This window comes from Vitis vinifera, chromosome 12 (genome assembly GCF_030704535.1).
Source record: "Vitis vinifera cultivar Pinot Noir 40024 chromosome 12, ASM3070453v1".
NCBI lineage: Eukaryota > Viridiplantae > Streptophyta > Magnoliopsida > Vitales > Vitaceae > Vitis > Vitis vinifera.
This window is the reverse complement of record NC_081816.1, coordinates 23,319,028-23,341,587: the sequence shown is the minus strand read 5'-3', so window position 1 is coordinate 23,341,587 and position 22,560 is coordinate 23,319,028. Positions and strand designations below refer to the sequence as shown.

The 22,560-nt window shown below is 35.2% G+C and overlaps 3 protein-coding genes across 9 annotated transcripts in view; all 3 read left to right on the top strand.

Annotated features, from left to right (window-relative positions):
• The window catches only part of LOC104881037 (disease resistance protein At4g27190), a 28,211-nt gene extending 7,377 nt beyond the window's left edge, over positions 1–20,834 (top strand). For 3 of the 7 annotated variants that reach the window (XM_059741210.1, XM_010659627.3, XM_059741209.1), the window contains 3 exons: positions 607–3,659; positions 4,179–4,242; positions 15,195–18,145. In XM_059741210.1, the coding sequence (XP_059597193.1) occupies positions 607–3,659; positions 4,179–4,242; positions 15,195–15,651 (3,574 nt within the window). In that variant the 3' untranslated portion in view covers positions 15,652–18,145. Of the gene's footprint in view, positions 1–606; positions 3,665–4,178; positions 4,243–13,203; positions 13,752–14,066; positions 14,227–15,194; positions 18,146–20,764 lie in introns of those variants that run through there. The other 4 variants (XM_010659628.3, XM_019223800.2, XM_019223803.2 and 1 more) reach the window with 4 other exon arrangements.
• Positions 16,000–18,042, top strand: LOC104881067 (disease resistance protein RPS2). The gene is made up of 5 exons (XM_010659802.1): positions 16,000–16,183; positions 16,451–16,887; positions 16,983–17,044; positions 17,181–17,263; positions 17,315–18,042. Exons 1-5 carry the CDS (start codon positions 16,000–16,002, stop codon positions 18,040–18,042), a joined length of 1,494 nt encoding a protein of 497 aa, XP_010658104.1.
• A 647-nt stretch (positions 20,835–21,481) lies between the features above and the next one.
• On the top strand, positions 21,482–21,898 carry LOC109123502 (probable disease resistance protein At5g63020). The gene has a single exon (XM_019223429.1). The coding sequence runs from the start codon at positions 21,482–21,484 to the stop codon at positions 21,896–21,898; it is 417 nt and encodes a 138-aa protein (XP_019078974.1).
• Positions 21,899–22,560: the final 662 nt, after the last annotated feature.

Sequence of the window (22,560 nt, the reverse complement as noted above, 5' to 3'; positions counted from 1 at the left end):
TATTATTTGCATTAAAGCTTCCACTAACACAACAATTTTCATATATTTTGTGAGTGACCCAACAACTTGTAACTTGTGAGAAAACCAATGAACCGTGAGGCTTCCTAAACACTTAATTCCTTTTCGAAACTCGAATAAATATAATCAACCACCACTTCCTAATATTTATTATGATACATCACTCAAAATAAACCAGACTTTCTCTTCTCAAAAGCAAGCTTTTGGAAACAAAAATATAAAGAAATTTTCTGTTAAAAAATAAATGGCCCCACATCTTTTTAGTATACTCTAGGATTTGAGGTCCTTCTCACCAAGGCACCCTACACTAAGCAAACATTGGTTTAAGAATTCATCTTGGAGTCGTATGAGAAAGTCAATTTTTGAAAGCAATTCTTCTAAAAATCACTTAAGGGTATCATTGTATCTGCAAATGGTTTCTATATTTCTTTTACCACTATGTTTTGCTCGAGATTTTTCTCAAACAATCTTGTATTTGTACATACCGTGCATGCTTGTCACAACTCATAAGAGGTTAACTACAAATAGTCATCTGAAATTGCTTTCTAGTTGAACTCAATCTAATGTTTTTTCCTTCCATTTCTGCAGAAGCAAAATCAATATAACTGGGCCTTCCACACAGTTAGAAGATGACAGGATTGTCCACGAAAGAATCAAGCAGAGTGTTGAGATATTGAACAGGATGAAGGATATTGTGTGCCTTATTATATCTTATCCTCCTATGAGTTTGGTGAACGGAGAAAGCTACAAGCGGAATCAATATAAGTGGGTTCGGGACATTTTGAAGATCAATGATGTGGTGAGAGAAATGGAAGCACCTTCAAAGAAGAAAGAGATCGATGCTTTTAAGTTAGAGAATCAAATCAGTACACTGATGACTCATTACATGGATGAAATTGAACCTTTATTTCCCCAAGTTGTGATTGCGAAGAGCTTTAGCGGGATTGATGTAGAAAGGCATGGCCAAATAATGCCTACGCCAAAAAGAATGTATGATTTGGCAGTAGACTTTGCTATTCGTGAAATTTTACAACATATAGAATGCCCTAAAATTCGGAAGATTGGGATTTCAGGAAGCCATGGAGAAACAGTTATTTCAGAATTGTGGGGCAAACTACAGGAATGTTGTATATTTGATCATGTCATTGATGTTGAGGTCTCAAGATGTTCCACCATTGAAGAGATTAGATTTTCAATTGAACGGGACTTGTTTCCCTCCACATCAGGAGAACGGAAATTAGATGAAACACTGAAAGGCACAAACTTCTTCATCCTTCTTCATGAGGTTGGTGAAAGGGTAAATCTTTATGACATGGGGACCAACTGGTGGAACTCAAAGAAAATTCAAAAAATAGTTTATACAACTAATTCTCAGCATGTTGATGACGTAACAGCAGTGGGTGTAGAGATCAGGATGGAGAATCATCTGTTATCATGGGAATTGTTCTGTGTGAATGTTGGGGAAGTTGTGCACTCTTCAGGGATCCAACGCCTCGCCATAAATGTGGTTGAAAAGTGTTGTGGCCATTTACTCGCTGTTGTTATAATGGCAAGAGCTTTGAAAGACGTGACCGATGTTTTGATCTGGGAATATGCATCTTATACACTAGGATTGCAGCACAGATCTCAGACAAAAGATAGAGTCTTATTTAATGCATTGGCATTCATGTGGGGCCGTTCAGGTTCGACAAACAAGTATTTACAATACTGTGTAGACATGGAGAATTGGGGACAGATGGATAAAGTGGATTTGATTGAAGAGTGGATCACAAGCGGCTTGGTAGGAACATTTGATGAAGGTGAACAGATTGTGGGGGATCTTGTCAATGCCTTCTTGTTAGAGAGTTTTCAGTATGGAGATTCTAATTTTGTCCGAATGCGAAGCGAAATTCATGAGGAGTTATTTAACTTCTTAAGATTTGAATCATGTTCACCCTTTCTTAGGCTGGGTGGATGGGGACTAACTGAACCACCAAAAGATGAGGCATGGGAAAAGGCCAGTGAGATGCATTTGATGAATAATAAACTTTCAGAGCTACCAACGAGTCCTCATGGCTCACAACTCAAAGTGTTGTTTTTGCAGTCCAATCACCATTTAAGAGCTATTCCTCCGATATTCTTTGAAGGCTTGCCTGTCCTCCAAATTCTAGACTTGTCCTACACTAGAATCAGATCTTTACCACAATCTCTCGTCAAGTTATTCGAACTTCGAATTTTCTTTTTAAGAGGCTGTGAACTTTTAATGGAGCTGCCACCTGAAGTTGGAAAACTCAGGAATCTTGAGGTGCTCAATCTTGAAGGCACTAAAATTATAAACCTACCCATAGATGTTGAAAGGCTGACAAAGTTGAAATGCTTGAACGTGTCATTTCATGGATACAGAAAAAATCAGTCATCCACACTGATTCCTCGGAATGTGATACAACAATTGTTTCAATTGCAAGAGTTAAGGATAGATGTGAACCCTGATGATGAACAATGGAATGCGACCATGGAAGATATTGTAAAGGAAGTGTGCAGCTTAAAACAGTTGGAGGCTCTAAAAATTTATTTGCCACAAGTTGCACCGCTTGATCACTTTATGAAGAATGGAACTTCGTCGGTATACACATCATTAGTCCACTTTAGATTTGTTGTTGGCAGTCATCACAGCCGCATTATATCTCGACTACCCAATGAACTTGCAATTAAATTTGAACTCCAGGCAAGGAGCCTTAAGTATGTGAATGGTGAAGGCATTCCAAGTCAAATCAAGGAGGTACTCCAGCATTGCACCGCTTTGTTCCTGGATCGCCATTTAACTCTCACCAAGCTATCTGAATTTGGGATTGGAAATATGAAGAAGCTGGAATTTTGTGTATTGGGGGAATGTTACAAGATTGAAACCATTGTGGATGGAGCAGAAAATTGTAAACAACGAGAAGATGATGGAGATGTTTATGGAGAAAATATACTTGGATCTCTACAATTCTTAAGGCTTCATTATATGAAGAATTTAGTGAGCATCTGGAAGGGACCAGTTTGGAGGGGTTGCCTATCTAGTCTAAAGTCCTTGGCATTGCATGAATGCCCACAGCTGACTACCATTTTTACTTTGGGTTTGCTTGAAAATCTCAACAGCTTAGAGGAGCTTGTGGCTGAATGGTGCCCTGAAATCAACAGCATAGTGACCCTTGAAGATCCTGCTGAACATAGACCATTCCCCTTGAGAACATATCTCCCTAATTTGAGGAAGATATCACTTCATTACGTGCCTAAATTGGTCAACATTTCAAGTGGTTTACGCATTGCACCAAAATTAGAATGGATGAGCTTCTATAACTGTCCACTCCTTGAAACTCTGTCTGATATGGAAGTCTGTTGTCATGGTATAAAGGTGATCATAGGAGAGGCAGACTGGTGGAGTACATTGAAGAGGAGTTCATATTTTGGACTTGCTCAGTGGCATAATGTATTTGTCCCCATTAAAAGTGATGCAGATTTGGCGACTCAGATAGAAGAAATTGAGAATCAGCTTCTTGCTAAGAGGCAAGAAAGAAAGCCTTCTCAACAGTCAGGTGAAGCTGAGAGGCAAGAGAGAAAGCCTTCTCAACAGTCAGGTGAAGCTGAGAGGCAAGAAAGAAAGCCTTCTCAACAGTCAGGTTAGGTTGTTTTTCATGTCTTTTTTTCCTTTCCATAGATAGATGTGATCTCCATTTTATTCACTTTATTTATAACTGGTATGTACATTGCCTAATTCATTGCATTTTGGATCTATTCTTTGACATAAATGATTCAGTAGGATACACAGATTTTCAGGTTGAATCGAAAAAAGCATGTGCACATGTTGCTGGTTTTTGTTAAAAAAACATTTACTCTTTTGCTGGAAAAGGTATATGCACACTTGCACTAGCGGTGATATACTGCCATCTATTGGGATGTTTGTGTATCTATATATATCACTGAATGTATAACTCATTATCCGACTCCCCTAAGGTTTGGATTAGGTATTCTCATATGGACATTAGATTCCAATTTCTAACACTTTAGATGGGTATTCTTACTCATTTGCATACTTAAAAACAGGGTGGGGGAATACTAATTTCCAACTCCATGTGCCCTTCAAAATTCACTGTCTAATATTTGGTTTGTTTTGTTGGCTGTTTGTCTATGAGTGACAGGTTCTGGTGGCTTCATGAAGGCCCTTGCATTTGTGGCCACAACTGCCTCAAAGAAAATGAAAATGTAAGTGTTCTCATTTATTGATATTCGATATATTTTACATCTAACCAAAGCTAGAACCATGATGAGATACTTCAGAATTTAATTTTTTTTTTAATTAAACATGAATAATCAAACGAGAAAAAAAAAATTATTATAAATTTTCCTAAACTCTTTCATTATATTTTGTTATCTATTTTCTTTCCCTCAAACATTGTGGGAATCAAACATAACTTGCAGATTCCATTATAGGCTTTTTGTTCTGACCAATTCACCCAATTTGGTCAAATTGCAACCTTATCTCTTTTTATAGAATCCAAACATAAAAAGGATAATTTTTTTTCAATATTTCTTTTCCTTTTCTCAATGCTTTCTAGAAATCAAACATAACTTTTTTAAAAAAAAAAAAAAAAAAAAAAAAAAAAAAAAAAAAAACCCCTTGAATACAACTAAAGCCACTATATCAATTGTAAATAGTAGAAAATACTAAGCAAAAGATGGACTAGAAAAAAAAAAAAATTGTTCTAGCAATAGTTGACACATTGATTAGCCAGAGCCTTGAATAGACATGCTTATTGTCTTTTTAAGGTGACTACAAAACCTCTCCACTTGAGGTCTTTTAATCCAACATCTTCATCTAAAAAAATTAAAATAATAGGTAAACATAAAATAGTCGACAAGTATATCATAAGTGGATGTGGAATCATATTAACTATATATCTAAAAATATGTTTGTTTGATTACCATCATTATAAAAGTAGTAACAAATTATATGAAGCTAATAATGAGAAAACAAGTAGGTAATATTTAACAAATGTTGATAGGTTAATCCAAGCCTATATATTGGGTTCCCCCGCAACAAACAATCTATAGAAAATTAGTATTCTGAAATAAAAATTCAGCAGAAAATCAACATCCAGTAGAGTAGGTGCCTCCACTTGCAATAGGTGTATTGCTTTTGGAAGAGAAACTAGGTAATACTTTATTAAAAAAATTTGGTTTACATCCATAGCTTAAATAAAGGAAGCAATCCCTGAATTTATCAACTAACCAACCTACAAAATATCATCAGATATTCTCTCTAATTCAAACCAGAAATAAAATTAAATTTAAACACATTAAGACTTATCCAAACTAGACAACCCAGGACTTAATCAAACCTTATCTTCTGATTTTATTTTAAATTCAAGCTTCTAAAAATCTAGGACTTATCCAAACTAAACAACTCAGAATAATAGAACTCAATCAAGCCTTATCTTCTAGTTTTGTTTTAAATTCATACTCCTAAAAAACTTATGGTTTCAACACTCCTCAAAATTGAGGAATAAATATTGATCATTTCCAGTTTGCTTATAAGAGAATTGGAATGTTATCTTGGTAGAGCTTTTGTAAGAATGTTTGCAGTTGTAGGCATGTACTGTAGTAAAAACTCTCCATTATCAACTTTATCCTTAATGAAATGTCGGTCTATTTCCACATGCTTGGTTTTGTCATGATGAACCGGATTATGGGAGATGCTGATGATTGCTTGATTATAACAAAACATTTTCATCGGAAACTTGTTTGAAATCTTCAACTCCTTCATCACACATTTTAGCCATAGTCCTTCACATACACCAAGTGCAATAGCCCAAAACTTAGCTTCTCCACTACTCCGAGCCACTATGGACTGCTTTTTACTTCTTTAAGTGAACAAATTCCCATACGTAGCTATAGTAGTTTGAGGTGGACCTTCTATCATTCACGGAATCTGCTCAATTTGCGTCAGGATATACTTCGATTCCTTTTCTAGTACTTTTGCCAAAAAAATAACCCCTTTCTAGGTGTCATTTTCAAGTATCGAAGAATTTTGTGAATTGCACTAAGATGTTCTTTAATGGGAGTGTGCATGAACTGAATAACCACACTAACAGGAAAGGCTATCTCTAGCCTAGTATGGGATAAATAGATCAACTTCCCAACAAGTCTCTGGTATTGACCTTTGTCAACAAGAGGGCTTTCTTCTTCGCCATTAAGTTTGCCATTCTGCTCCATAGGTGTGTCCACTAGTCAACATCGAACCATACCAGTTTCCTCCAGAAGATCAAGGACATATTTCCATTGAGAGACTGATATTTCACTTGAAATTCGAGCCACCTCAATGCCAAGGAAGTACCTAAGAGGTCACAAGTCCTTGATTTCAAATTCTCGAGAGAGGGTGTTTTTCAAATTTATCATTTCTGCTTTATCATCAGTTGTAAGAATTATGTTATCAACACAGACGATAGGAATGACGATCTTCCTATCTGATGAATGTTTGAAAAACATCATCTGGTCTGATTGTTCCTTATTGTACCCAACTTTCTTAACAATTGAATTAAAACGTTCAAACCAGACCTTAGGTGATTGTTTTAGGCCATATAGAGATTTCTTTAACCTGCACACTTGATTATTTTTTCAGCGTCTTTGAATCCCGGTGGAATATCCATGTAGACTTCTTCATTAAGATCACCATTTAGAAATGCATTTTTTATGTCTAATTGATGAAGAGGCCAATCATTGTTGATTGCAATGGAGAGTAGAACTTGGACAGTGTTAAGTTTCGCAACTGGAGCAAATGTTTCCTAATAATCTATTCCATATGTTTGCGTAAATCCTTTAGCCACCAATCTTGCCTTGTATCTGTCAATATTCCCATCAGCTTTATATTTCACATTGAAAATTCACTTGCATCCTACAGTAGATTTTCCCAAAGGCAATTCAGTCAATTCCTAGGTTCCATTTTTCCCAAGAGCTTTAATCTCATTGTGCGCAGCTGTCTTCCAATTTAGATGTTGTAATGCCTCATGAACGTCCTTGGGTATATCAACTTCAGAAAGATTAGTAGCAAATGCTTGAAATTATGGAGATAACCTTTCAAAGGAAACAAAATCAGCAATGGGATGTGTGGTACACAATCTAACCCCTTTCCAAAATGCAATAGGAACATCCAAATCATTTAATATAATCAGATTAGTATCAGTTGTTGTGTTACCTAAATTCTGGTATCAGAGCCTACGATCTGAACTTAAATATGGTGAAAACTGCAATGGCTGGCGAACATCGAATAAGATCTTTGGAGGTGATCTCTGATTCTGCTATTGTCAATTTCGGTAGTAATGGTAGTTTTGAGAATTCCGTTCACCACATTACTGTCCGCAAATTAAATGGCAAGAATTATCTCCAATGGTCTCAATTAGTAATAATGTATATATGTGGGAGAGGCAAAGACGATTACATCACAGGCTTGAAGACAGCCCCGACAAAGAACGATGCATCTTATAAAACTTGGTTTTTCAAGAACAATATGATTTTGTCTTGACTTACTAATTCCATGGAGACGGAAGTAGGCTAGACATTCCTATTCTACAAGATAGCAAAAGAAATCTAGGATGCAACCAAGGAGATGTTTTCAAATAGCGAAAATGCAACAAAAGTGTTCAAAATCAAAAGCCAACTTCTAAACGGCAAAGGGACCTTAGTGTGACCTAATACTTCAACATTCTCTCCCAATATTGGCAAAAACTGAACGTGTTTGAATAATTGGAATGAGATTGCACTAGTGAGAGCCTCAAATATTAGAAAATTGTGGAAAAATAAAGGATCTTCACATTCTTGGTGGTTGGACTCAACAAGAATCTCAATGAAGTCTGAGAAAGGGTTCATAGCACCAAACCACACCCATCACTCCAAGAAGTGTGTTTTGAAGTTCAGTAAGAAGAGAGTCGAAAGAAGGTCATGATGAAGGATCACACCTTGTCATAGTCCTTTCTAAGCAAGGACGGATTAGCCTTGGCCACCAAGGGACCAAATTCTCAACACTTTGATTCACGAAGATGATCCAATAGGTCGTGATGTGATCATTGTAATTGAGTTGGTAACACTTGAGAACCTATTGGAAAATTCATGGGAAGCCACCCAATTGGAAAAGTAACATAACATAAGAAAATGGACCTCGAGGTTATCGTGCTACCAATGATGAACCACCACAATCCAATAACTCAGCCAACAAAACTCCTTTCAACCGAGAACAGATGGAGCTACTTTAGAAACTCCTCACACGTGATCCTTCGAGTACCTCCACTATAGGATCAGGTTCCATTGCCCTGAAAGGTATATGTTCTAGAGCCTTGAATGCTTTCTCAAAGTCAAACCCATGGATTATCGACTTTGGCGAATCCAATCACATGACCTTTGATATAAATTTCTTTCACTCTTATCAACCTTGTTTTGAGAGTTATAAAATTAAAATTGCTGGTGGTTTTTTCTCACCAATGGCCGGTAAAGGGAGTGTCATTCTTCCGAATAGCTTTAGATTGCTTTTTATTCATGTTCCCAAGCTTATGTGTAACCTGCTCTCTATAAGCAAAGTCACTAAAGCTTTGATACCATGCTGAATTTGGAAGAGAAACTAGATAATACTTTATTAAAAAAATTGGTTTACATCAAGAACTTAAATAAACAAAGCAATCCCTGAATTTAGCAACTAACCAATGTACAAAATATCATTGGATATTCTCTCTAATTCAAATCAAATTTAAATACACTAGGACTTATCCAAACTAAACAACCTGGAATAATAGGACTCAATCAAGCCTAATCTTCTGGTGTTACTTTAAATTCAAACTCCTAAAAATCTAGGACTTTTCCAAACTAAACAACCCATAATAATAAGACTCAATCAAGCCTTATCTTCTTGTTTTATTTTATTTGTTTGACTTTATAATAATTGAATTTATATCTAGTTCGTTCTACTACTACATTAAAAAGGTTTTTGGATATCATATAGTTGAGAAATAGGAGATTCTGGAGCTTCGAAAGACTTTGCAATTCTTAGTTTATTTTAACTTTACTTAAGTGGTTTTATAGAATATATATAGAACTTATGATAATAGATAAGAATAAGGGAAAGCCTGTCATAACCAATAGATAAGGATGAGAATGTGGCTTCTCAAAGAGGGAAAGAGTCCTATAAGAGAGCTCTAATAGAGTTTGAGTTTGGAGGGACTCTCTGTAACTAATTTTGATAAGATAGGTCATTTTCCACATACAGATAACTCTTCGAGATGCTCCCTCAAGCGAGACCGTGGGGATTGAACAATAGCAAGCTTGCCTTTAAGAAAGTGGAATTGAGATATGGATAATGACTTTGTAAAGATATCAGCAGTTTGATCTTTTGTTGGCACATATTTTATCTCCAGTTCTTTAGCAATAACCTTATCTCCAATAAAATGAACATCAATCTCAATGTGTTTTGCTCTTGAGTGGAAGATTGAGTTAGAAGTAAGTTGTTTAGATCTTGTATTGTCACACCAGAGTGTAGGGCACCTATTTATGCCAATTCCCAATTTAGATAATAGAGATTGCAACCAAACAAGTTCTATTGTAGCTTAAGCAAGGGCATGATATTGTGATTCAGTGCTTAAGCGAGATACTGCCTTTTATTTTCTGGAGTTCCATGCAACTAAATTTCCACCAAGATAAATAGAATAACCTATTGTAGATTTTCTATCATCCAAGGAACTAGCCCAATTTGCATCAACATACCCTTCTAGTGTCACTTCTGTTGTTGGCGAGAAGAAAGGCCCGTAGTCAAGAGGGTCATTTAAGTATCTTAGGATGCATTTGCAAGCTTTCCAGTGATTAACTCTTGGTGCCTGCAAATATTGACTCAGTTTGTTTACAACAAATGATATGTCTAGCCTGGTTAGAGTTAGGTATTGCAAAGCTCCAATGATGCTCCAATATAGAGTTGGCTGTTCAAATAAATCACTATCAGCAAGGTGAATTTTTGTTCCTTGGCACATAGGTGTTGGGTTGCTTTTAACATTCAACATGTTAGCCTTGTATAATGGATCAATCATATATTTCTTCAGAGATAGATTCCAGACTTTGTTCAATGTGCTTTGAAACCTAGGATATAGCTCAATGATCCCAAATTCTTCAAGGCAAATTGTGCATTCAAGCTTTCAATAATCTTTTTCATCTTCACTTGATCATTCCCAGTTATCAGGATATCATCAACATATACCAACAATACGAGAATTGTTTTTGTAGACTTGAACACAAACAAAAAGCTGTTTGATTTGGAGTTCACAAAACCAAGACTGATTAATGCTACCTTAAGCTTGTCAAATTAGGCTCAAGGTGCCTGTTTTAATCCATAGAGAGCCTTTGTGAGTTTACAAACAAATTCTACTTTGAATGGATTGATATAGCCTACTGGTTGGTGCATATACACTTCCTCTTGTAATTCTCCATTTAAAAAAGTATTATTTACATTAAGTTGTTGTATATCCCTGTTATTTGTTACTGGCAAAGTCAAAACAACCTGGATTGTTGAAGCCTTCACTTCTAGACTGAATGTTTCAAAGTAGTCAACTCTCAGTGTTTGTTGAAAGCCCTTGGTAACCAGTTGGTCTTTATATCTTTGAATTGTACCACCTAAATTTCTCTTAACCTTGAATACCCACTTATTTTCAACAACGTTCATACCAACCTTATATGGTACCAAAACCCAAGTGTTATTTTTCATTAAGGCCTCATATCCTTGATCCATGGCTTGCTTCCAATCCTTATTTTATAGGGCTTGGTCGATACTAATTGGTTCTAAGTTCTCAATTAAGACAGATGCTAATTTGGGTTTTGTGTTAGTAAGGTAGAGCTTGGGTTTAGAAATGCCTGATTTGGATCTAGTGGTTCTAAGGTGAGCTGAGGTTTGACAAGGTATAGGATGGACTATTTTGGGTTGTTTTTGTATGTGATCTTGATGTTGCTCAATAGGTTTAACAAAGAGTTCTTAAGACAAATCAATGGAAGAAATTTCAATATTACTGGTAAGAGAAAGACCAGAACTATTACCTTGATTATTGTTTTGACTTGAACCAAAAGAGCTTGGTGAGGATGTAGTGGATTCTAAGTTCTGAAGTGCCCAGAAACTGTCATGCCAACATTAATTGGACTTGGACAATCAAACTTAGGAATCCACTGATGACAAGGAGAAAATGAACTTTCAGTGGAAGAGTAATCTGGATGTGAGTTGGAACATGGAAAACCAAATAAAATGGAAATCATTTTCATCAAAGCAGACACTACAAGCGATGTAAATTCTTCTAGAGGGATGTAGGCATTTGTATCCTTTGTGATAAGTACTATAACCTAAAAACACAGTTAGAGGATCTAAATTGTGGCTTGTTATTATTATATGGTCTTAAGTGAGGATAGCAAGCACAACTGAAAGTTTTTAAAAATTGAAAGTCTAGTTTTTGATAGAATAAGGCCTCAATTGGAGAAAGATAGGCAAAGGTAGGAGTTGGTAGGTGGTTTATGAGAAAGGTTGTTGTGCTAAAGGCTTTCCATAAGAAAGATAAGGGCATAGTAGCTTGGGCCAACAAAGTTAAGTCCATTTCAACTATGTGTTGGTATTTTCCTTTCTACCCTACCATTTTGTTGGTGTGTGTATATGCATGGATGTCTGAATTGTATGCATATTTGTTCAAGAAATGGTTTAAGATTGCGGTATTCACCCCACCACCGCCCCCCACCCCCCACCCCCAAAATTAGTTTGTAGTATTTTAATTTTCCTATCAAAGTGTCTTTCAACTAGGATTTAGAATTTTAGTGACAACAGTTTTAGCTATGTTTCAAATCTCGTCATTAAAACCCTATTTTTAATGACACAAATATATTATTGCCGCTAAAGATTTTTTATGATTGTATTTAATGACAATATTATATTATTGAAGCAACAATATATATATTATACCTATATTTATGTATAAATTAAATTAGTAATAGAATATATCAAAAAAATTTATGTTTAGAATAAAATCATACAATTCTTATAAAAAATTATTAAAGATGAAAAATAATGCGTATGCAAGTTTACATAAGAATGTATATTATATTCATCTCATTCTTATATTGAATTCGTAAAAAAATTACTATATAAATATTATATTTAGGATCATTTTTAAAAATTATTACAAAATTTAAGTTAATTCATTTATTAAAATTTGAGACAAATAAATAAATTATCTTCATTTTTTATGTCTACCGTATTTTAAAATCATTTTTTTGGTAAAATATTTATCGAAATTTTAAGATTTTAAGATTTATTTTTAAAAACACTAAAATAAAGGTTGAAATTTTTTTTAATGTTATATATTGCATATAGTTTTATGGGGAGTTTATAAAATAATACATTAAATAAATTATATATTTATTTAATATTTATAAAATTTAATTTAATTTTTCATTCACACATATTCTACAACTACGTGGGGAAAAGTAATTATGTTGTAGTCAAGACAAATGTTAACAAAAGAAAAAAAAAAATTCTTTTATTAAAAGATCTTACCATATTTCTTTATTATTGTTTAAGAAGTTTAGTTATAAAAAAAAGCAAGCAAAACCAAACATTTTATAATATTAAGAAATTTTATCAAATCTTTAAATTATTTTCCTTTTAAAAATTGGTAATGTCAAAGATGAAAAAAAAAAAAAAAAGACTTTCTTTATAAATATTATTATAGAGAGATTTTATCTTACTATTATTTATTTCCATTTAAAAAAAACTTTTTTTTTCAGCAAAGTTATTTGATTGTTTTATTTGCTAAAGTTTTCTTCATTTCTTTCTCTTTCAAAGTGTTCAAGGGAGAGTTCTCTTTGAAACATTACTATAGTTGAAAAAACAATTGGTATTTAAATTTTTCCTTCACTTCGATTTCTTTTTTATGCAAAATTTTTATTTAATATATTTTTTTTTTTTAAAAAAAATGCTCTTCATTTTTTTAAATTCTTTAATTCTATTAAATATATATGAATGAATAGAAGTTAATCTTAAATATATGTTATGATTTATTTTTTCTTAATTTTTAATACTATTTATTTCTATGTGTGTGCGTAAATGTGTGTGTTTCTTTTTGCAATAATAATTTAATTATTATTTCATTTGTTTTCTTGCAGTTCGTGGCGGTTGATGGCAAGAGAAGCCATATTTATATTTTTTATGTTTATTATTCTTGTAATATTAAATAATTATACAATAGCACCAAAAGAAAAAATGGAAACAATGACATTATTGTAAATTACCGATGGATTATTGTAAATTTCAGCAATGACATTATTGTCTTAGTAAACTGATTCATGAATAATGGTTTAAAATTGTTGACCATTACCTACAACCAGCTTCTCTTTACCTTTGCACACTGTCTTTTGAGAAAGTGTGCTCAGATCAGTGGCTCTACCATCGACGTACCAAGCTTGATCATTGATGGTTGCCATCCTATTGAGTTACAAACTTCATTTAAAAAGAATCAAACACTTCTTTTTCTTCAACTCTTTGAATATTATCTGTGTATTTTCCTCAATGTCAGTAGGGCCTCCCATATTCAAATTTAGCCTACGCATGATTTTCTGTTGCAACCCTACCTCGCTCCACTCCTTTGGGACAGTTACCCGAATGACAATATCAAACATTTTGTTAATATTGTCATGAGTGTTCAAGTTTTCAATTATATTCTGTTTTGGCTGGAAGTATTCCCACGACACGCTTTGGTAGCTCCGCATCCAACACTCCTCTTTTACATTTTCCCTCTTCCCAAAGACTAAGAACTTGCTTGCACTTCTCAGCCATGTCTTTGCTAAGACTAGCACGCTTCCAAAAACGAAACAATTTCCATGGGTGATTTTTTCTATCATTGTATTTGGTGTCTAGTTCTATCGCTTCACTTTCATTCATCTCCACCTTAACTATCCATGCTGTTGTGTCCTAGTGCATTTTTCTTAGACCACTTTCTGATCATTTCTTTTTACTGTGGTGGGGCTAGGATTTGGAGATGGAGATGTTCTTTCAGGTTGGAGAACAGTAGGCTTCGAGTGCATACAGTGCATGAGTTTGGAGGCTATCAGTTTACAGGTCTCTCCAGTTTTGTCCTTTGCTAGAAAGTTGAAGGCTCTGAAAGATGATCTGAAACATGGACTAGAGAGGTATTTGACACTGTTCCCTTTCATAAAGTTTGTGTCTTGGAGTGAATTAGCTTTTAGGATTGTAAGGGTGGGTATAAGCTTTATTTGGATGATAACCACTTAGCAGTGTGGGAAGAGAGGTCTGAGTGATGGAAGTCAAGAGGTGTTCTGTGCATGCTATTCATTAACATGCACATTTGTCCCAACCACTAAAACATATCAAACTACATGTTCAATATCCACTTCTACCCAATGCTGAAACCTGTGTTCCAACACAAGTAGCCCTGTACTCTGTTCACAGTCCATGCCTATGCCTGATCAAGGGACGTTGGTGCCTTTTTGTTGCAAATATTTTGACATTGTGAAATTCATAATCATTATTTCAAAGTTAAAAATATAATTATAAAAAATTAATGAAGGAAATAAAATATTTTGTAGTTATACTTGATTGTACTTGAGATGCAAACCATCAAGACCAAATGACTCTTATATTAAAATATGTGGACATTTGAACAGCTCTTCTACAAGTAGATGAATATTTTTAGAATTTTTAAAAGTTGATGATGCATATACTAAGTGGTTGTCATAACCTCAATCTGATTTTTTTTTATCTTAAGTAATAAGATTTATATAATAATAATATTAAAAGTAAAAGAATATTTTCAGAATTTTTAAAAGTTGATGCATATACCCAGGGATTGTCATAAACTCAATCTGAAAAATAAATAAATAAATAAATAAATTTTAGATTAAATTATATTTGCATAAGTAATAAGAGGTCTTATTTATATCTTCATTTATTTATTTATTGCCTTAGGCCACATTTCTTGTTGAGCCTCCCTTTGTTTCTTTTGTTTTGTTTTCTTCCCTCCCCCGCCCCCTTTTTTAAGCATTTGATCCCCATTATCGTTCATCTAAGTTCTTGTTTTGAATTTGAATTCTTTTTATTTTTTCAATTGATATTCTAACTTATATGTTGTTGGTACCAGAAGGATGGCCTTAGAAGCAGCAGCAGTGGAAACAGCAGTGACTGATGTATATAGAGATGGGCGAAGCTTATTAAGTTGGTCTGGTCGTAAATTTGGTTATTGGAAGAATCTAAAAAGAAACCATGAAGATTTAATGCAGAAAGCTAGAGAGCTTTGGGAACTGAGCAATGGCATAAGGGAAGGAATAAGCCAAAATAGAATCAAGCTAGACGCAGCAGAATGGATAGTTAAGGTGGAGATGAATGAAAGTGAAGTGATAGAACTAGACACCAAATACAATGATAGAAAAAATCACCCATGGAAATTGTTTCGTTTTTGGAGGGTGCTAGTCTTAGCAAAGACATGGCTGAGAAGTGCAACCAAGTTCATAGTCTTTGGGAAGAGGGAAAATGTAAAAGAGGAGTGTTGGATGCGGAACTGCCAAAGCGTGTTGTGGAAATACGTCCAGCCAAAATAGAATATAAACCACCACTGCACAAATATGTAGAAGATGCAATGAGTTTTCTAGAGGATCCGGAAATAAAAAGAATAGGAATCTGGGGAATGGTGGGAACCGGGAAGACCACAATAATTGAACACTTGAACACTCATGACAATATTAACAAAATGTTTGATATGGTCATTCGGGTAACTGTCCCAAAGGAGTGGAGCGTGGTAGGGTTCCAGCAGAAAATCATGGATTGGCTGTTTGATTCTTTTAGATGAAGTTTGCCATCCTATTGAGTTAGAAAATATAATTGGAATCCACAACATCAAGAACTGCAAGGTGGTGTTGGCAAGTAGAGACCTAGGCATCTGTTGGGAGATGAATGTTGATGAGGCAATCAATGTGAAACCATTGTCTGATTATGAAGCTCTCAACATGTTCAAGGAAAAAGTAGGCGAGTGTATTAGTAACTTCCCAAAAGTTACACAAGTGGCCCAGGTGGTGGTTAAAGAGTGTGGGGGTTTGCCGCTACTGATAGACAAATTGGCAAAAGCCTTCAAAAGTATGGGTGGGGGGGGATATTCAGCGTTGGAGGGATGCACAGAGAAATTTGCGAAATTGGATGAATAAAGAAGGAATGGATGAAGTACCTCGAGTTTTGCTATAGTAGTTTGGATAGTGATGAATAAAGAAGGAATGGAAGAAGTACTGTTTTCTGAAGGATGTGAGATTTATATACCTTCTTTGCTAGAATGTTGGAGAGTAGAAGGTTTTATTCATAATGGTGGGTATGAAATATTGAGTCATCTTATCAACGTCTCATTGTTAGAAAGCAGTGGGAACAAGAAAAGCGTTAAGATGACCAAAGTGCTTCGGGAAATGGCCCTTAAAATATCACAACAAAGGGAAGATTCCAAATTTTTAGCAAAGCCACGTGAGGGATTGAAAGAGCCTCCAAATCCTGAAGAATGGAAACAGGTATATCGCATCTCTTTGATGGATAACGAACTGCACAGTTTACCAGAAGCTCTAGACTGTTGTGATCTTGTAACATTGTTACTTCAAAGGAATAAGAACTTGGTTGCCATTCCTGAGTTCTTCTTTACATCAATGTGCCATCTTCGAGTTCTGGATTTGCATGGCACGGGCATCACATCATTACCTTCATCTTTATGCAACTTGATTGGTCTTAGAGTACTTTATCTGAATTCTTGCATCCATTTGGTAGGACTCCCAACTGACATAGAAGCGCTTAAGCAGCTTGAGGTGCTTGATATCCGAGGGACTAAGCTTAGTTTACATCAAATTAGAACTTTAACCTGGTTGAAGTCATTACGAATGTCTTTGTCTAATTTTGGCAGGGGAAGCCAAACTCAGAACCAATCAGGAAATGTTTCAAGCTTTGTTTCCTTGGAAGAGTTCGGTATTGACATTGATTCGTCCTTGTGATGGTGGGCCGGGAATGGGAATATTATCGCGGAGGAGGTGGCTACCTTGAAAAAGTTGACTTCTCTTCAATTTTGCTTCACTACAGTGCATTGCCTTGAGTTCTTTGTCAGCTCCAGCCCAGCATGGAAAGATTTCTTTGTCAGGACCAGCCCAGCTTGGGAAGATCTCTCTTTCACATTCCAATTTGCTGTTGGTTACCAAAACTTAACCTGCTTTCAAATTCTTGAGTCTTTTGAATATCCAGGCTACAATTGTCTGAAATTCATCAATGGCGAAGGCATTAATCCTGTAATCTCCAAGGTACTTGCAAAAACTCATGCATTTGGACTAATTAGCCACAAGGGAGTTTCAAGGCTATCAGATTTTGGTATCGAGAACATGAATGATCTCTTTATTTGTTCAATTGAAGGATGCAATGAAATTGAAACCATCATCAATGGTACTGGAATAACAAAAAGTGTGTTTGAATATTTGCACCATTTGCACATAAAGAATGTCTTAAAATTGGAAAGCATTTGGCAGGGCCCTGTTCATGCTGAAAGTTTGACTCTTTTAAGGACTCTAGTCTTACTTAGATGTCCACAGTTGAAGAAGATATTCTCTAATGGCATGATTCAGCAGCTTTCTAAGCTGGAGGACTTGAGAGTTGAAGAATGTGATCAAATTGAAGAGATAATAATGAAATCGGAGAACAATGGATTAGAAGCCAACCAACTTCCAAGACTGAAGACCCTAACACTCCTTAATCTCCCAAGACTGAGAAGCATTTGGGTTGATGATTCACTGGAGTGGCGATCTTTACAGAGAATTGAAATATCTATGTGTCACATGTTGAAGAGATTGCCTTTCAACAATGCCAATGCAACCAAATTGAGATGCATAGAAGGGCAGCAAGCATGGTGGGAAGCACTACAATGGATGGATGACGGTGCCATTAAACAGAGATTAGAGTCTCTTTGCATGCTCAACTAGCTCTTCAGATTTATGTGCAACAATTTCACTTTAAAGTTGATTGCGAATGGTTATTGCCTCGGCCATAAGTTTGAATGTGAGATTCAAATTCATGTATTTGTTTGATATGCTATCTTGGTTTGATTCTATCCAAAGCTACATTCGTTTTTATTTGTTTGAGATTTGCTTTCTTGGTTTGTATTTTGTTTGACACTATACATTCAACCACAAAATGAAAACATTAGGTATTTTGTAGTCAAAGAAATTGTTCAGATTCATTAAATGTTTGTTTGTTTCAAATTGACTATGGACCAAAGAAATTGTACAGATTCATTAAATATTTGTTTGCTTCAGAACTTGAAATTGATTATGGATATATATAATTCAGATTAGGTGGCTAAATCCATTTTGATTTATTCTTCACTCTTCCTTTCTTATGATTCACCTTTAAATCATCAAGGAATTTCATGACTCACTGTGTTGTTGTGTCTGAGCTGTCTTCAACACAGAAGCTCCTCTATGTTGTTGAGCTCCTTCCATATGCTCCTTACATTCTATATTGTCTCCATACACCAAAGATTCCAAGCTGTGCGACCGTGTATGATTTCATATATCTCGATAGTACGTTTAGTAGTGATTCTGGGAAATGTTTCTAGTCTTTCTAACATTTGGAAATTTTTATCTTTTAAGTATTAAAAAGACTAGAAACACTTCTTGGAATTATTCCCAAACTCACTCTAACTAAGCCATCAATAGATGAGGCATGGGAAAAAGATTGTGAGATGCATTTGATGAATAATAAACTTTCAGAGCTACCAATGCGTCCTCACAGTTCACAACTCAAGGTATTGTTCTTGCAGTCCAATCACCATTTGAGAGCTATTCCTCCTATATTCTTTGAAGGTTTTGCATGCCCTCCAAATTCTAGATTTGTCCTACACTAGAATCAGATCTTTACCACAATCTCTCTTTGAGTTATTCCAACTTTGAATTTTCTTTTTAAGAGGTTCTCAACTTTTAATGGAGCTGCCACCTGAAGTCTAGAAAACTATGGAATCTTGAGGTGCTCAATCTTGAAGGCACTAAAATTATAAAACTACCCATAGATGTTACAAGACTAAAAAAGTTGAAATGCTTGAAATTATCCTTTCATGGACACAGAAAAAATCAGTCATCTACATTGAGTCCTCTGAATGTGATACAAGAATTGTTTCAATTGCAAGATTTAAGCATAGATGTGAACCCTGATGATGAATGATGGAATGCAACCATGGAAGATATTCATAAAGGAAGTGTGCAGCTTAAAAGAGTTGGAGGGTCTAAACCTTTATGTGCCACATGTTGGACCACTTGATCACTTTATGAGGAATGGAACTTCATCGGTATACCTGTCATTGGTCCACTTTAGATTTGTTGTTGGCAGCCATCACAGCCCCATTATATATCGACTACCACATGAACTTGCAGTTAAATTTGAACTCCAAGAAAGGAGCCTTAAGTATGTGAATGTTGAAGGCATTCCAAGTCAAATTAATGAAGTGCTCCAGCATGCCACAGCTCTGTTCTTGGATTGCCATTTAACTCTCACCAAGCTGTCTGAATTTGGGTTTGGAAATATGAAGAAGCTAGAATTTTGTGTATTGGGGGAATATAATAAGATTGAAATCATTGTGGATGGAGCAGAAGATTGTAAACAAGGAGAAGATGATGGAGATGTTTATGGAGAAAATATACTTGGGTCTCTACAATTCTTAAGGCTTCATTATATGAAGAATTTAGTGAGCATCTGGAAGAGACCAGTTTGGAAGGGTTGTCTATGTAGTCTAAAGTCCTTGGCATTGCATGAATGCCCACAACTGACTGCCATTTTTACTTTGGGTTTGCTTGAAAATCTCAACAGCTTAGAGGAGCTTGTGGCTGAATGGTGCCCTGAAATCAACAGCATAGTGACCCATGAAGATCCTGCTGAACATAGACCATTCCCCTTGAGAACATATCTCCCTAATTTGAGGAAGATATCACTTCATTACATGCCTAAATTGGTCAATCTTTCTAGTGGTTATTCATTGCACTAAAATTTGAATGGATGAGCTTCTATAACTGCCCACGCCTTGAAACTCTGTCTGACATGGAAGTCTGTAGTAAGAATATAAAGGTGATCATAGGAGAGGCAGACTGGTGGCGTTCATTGAAGTGGAGTTCATATTTTGGATTTGCTCAGCAGCATAATGTATTTGTCCCCATTAAAAGGGATGCAGATTTGATGACTCAGCTAGAAGAAATTGAGAATCAGCTTCTTGCTCAGAGGCAAGAAAGAAAGAGTTCTGACTAGTCACGTTAGGTTATTTTTCATGTCTGTTTTTTTATTTCCATAGATAGAGATGATCTCCATTTTATTCATTTTATTTATATCCGGTACATACATTGCCCAATTCATTACATTTTTGGACCTATTCTTTGACGTAAATGATTCAGTAGGATACACAGATTTAGACTCTTTTGCTGGAAAAGGTATATGCACACTTGCACTAGCAGTGATATACTGCCATCTATTGGGATGTTTGTGTATCTGTATATATCACTGAATGTGGAACTCATTTCTAACACTTAAAATGGGTATTCTCATTCATTTGCTTGCTTAAAAACATGGTGGGGGAATACTAATCTCCAACTCCATGTGCACTTCTAAATCCACTGTCTACTATTTGGTTTGTTTTGTTGGCTGTTTGTCTATGAGTGACAGGTTCTGGTGACTTCATGGAGGCCCCTGCATTTGAGGCCACAACTGCCTCAAAGGAAAAGCAACTGTATGAGCCTGACCCTCCTTCCACAGAGGACCCCACTCTGTGAGTGTTCTCATTTATTGATATTCGATGTATTTTACATCCAACCAAAGCTAGAACCGTGATGAGATACTTCAGAATTTTAATTTTTTTAAATTGGATTATATCTAAATTAACAATATTAATTTCAAGTTATTGTTTTGAAAATTGTATATTGTTGTTAACAGAGGAACAGCAGGTGCAGCCGTATATGAAGGCAAGAGAAGCTTATTAACTTCCTTCAGCAGCAAATGCATACATGAACGATCTGAAAGCAAGTAATGAAAAGTTAACATGGGAAGCAATGGAACTCCAGGCACTGAAGGATGCTGTAGAGATGAAAATAAGCAGAGATACTATAAGGCCGCTCATAAGAAGATGGCTTGAAACCAGATACAAGAAGTAAACATGGAGATTGGTATACCTTTGGGTGCATTCAGATCTTAGGAAAGACCTAGCAGAGAAGTGTAAGCAAGTTTTTAGTCTTTGGAATGCGCTCAAAATCGAAGACAACTCATCATTTCAGAAATATGTACATGACATACTGTGTTATCTGGAGGACAAAGATATAAGAAAGATTGGGATCTGGGGAAGAGTAGGAGCTGCAAAAAGCACAATAATGCAAAACTTGAACAAGCATGAAGTATTTGATGCAACAGCTAAAACTGAAAAAGAAAGGCATTGTTTACATGGAAAATGATTGGGGAACATTTGAAGAGTTGCAGGGAATGAAGTATTTGATTCTTCTTGATGAAGTCTGTCACATCATTGATCCAGATAAAATAATAATGGGAATCCAAAATAACCAGAATGACTTCAAGGTGATCATAGCAAGCAGATACCATCGTGTTTGTTATGACATGGGACTTCATGAGCTAAGCCTTGTGGAAGGATTGTCACCTGATGATGCTTGGAACATGTTCCAGGCAACAGTGGGCCATCTCCTTTCTTTCCCCTCAATTGAATCAATCGCTAAGGAGGTGGTTAAAGAGTGTGATGGTTCGCGGCTGCTGATAGACAAAGTAGCAAGAACCTTCAGAAAGAAGGGAAGATAAGTTTCCCTTTGGGAAGAAGGATTGAATAGTTTGCGTAGATTTCAAAATAAGAAAAAAAAATTATTTAATTTGTATATATTTTTTGTTTTCTAATTTTAATATTAGATAATAACAATAACTTTTATATTAGATGTAAAAAAAAAAAGTAATAATTTTACAAATTATTTAAAAATTTGAGATATTAAAAAAAATTTAACTACCTCAAATTTAAAAAAAATAAGAAGGTGTATTCAAATAAACAATAACTTATTCTTTGCTTATTCCAACCTCGATTGTAGGGCCATCAAGGGTCTAATTCCTGACAACATTTTGAAAAGGTAACTTTTCAAATCAACATTCCTAGCAAAATTAAGAAGGGGGATTGTGTGGTACTACTAGAACAAGAGCAAATGACATAGAACACAAACTATTTCTCACTTCAATACTAATCAAACTTAGAGATGCACATGACATAAAACAAGCCAATTGTCAAGTCAATACAAATCAAACTGAGGGATATCACTTCTGAAATCTGAACTCAGAAGCATACAGCAAGTCTATATCACATGCATGTTGCTCAAAAGAGATCATAGAAACATAACATAGTTGTAAGGTCCTAAGTTTCCTTTTCTTCACAACCAAGCATAACATAAAAGAACTAAAGAAACAAGCATCAATGTTTA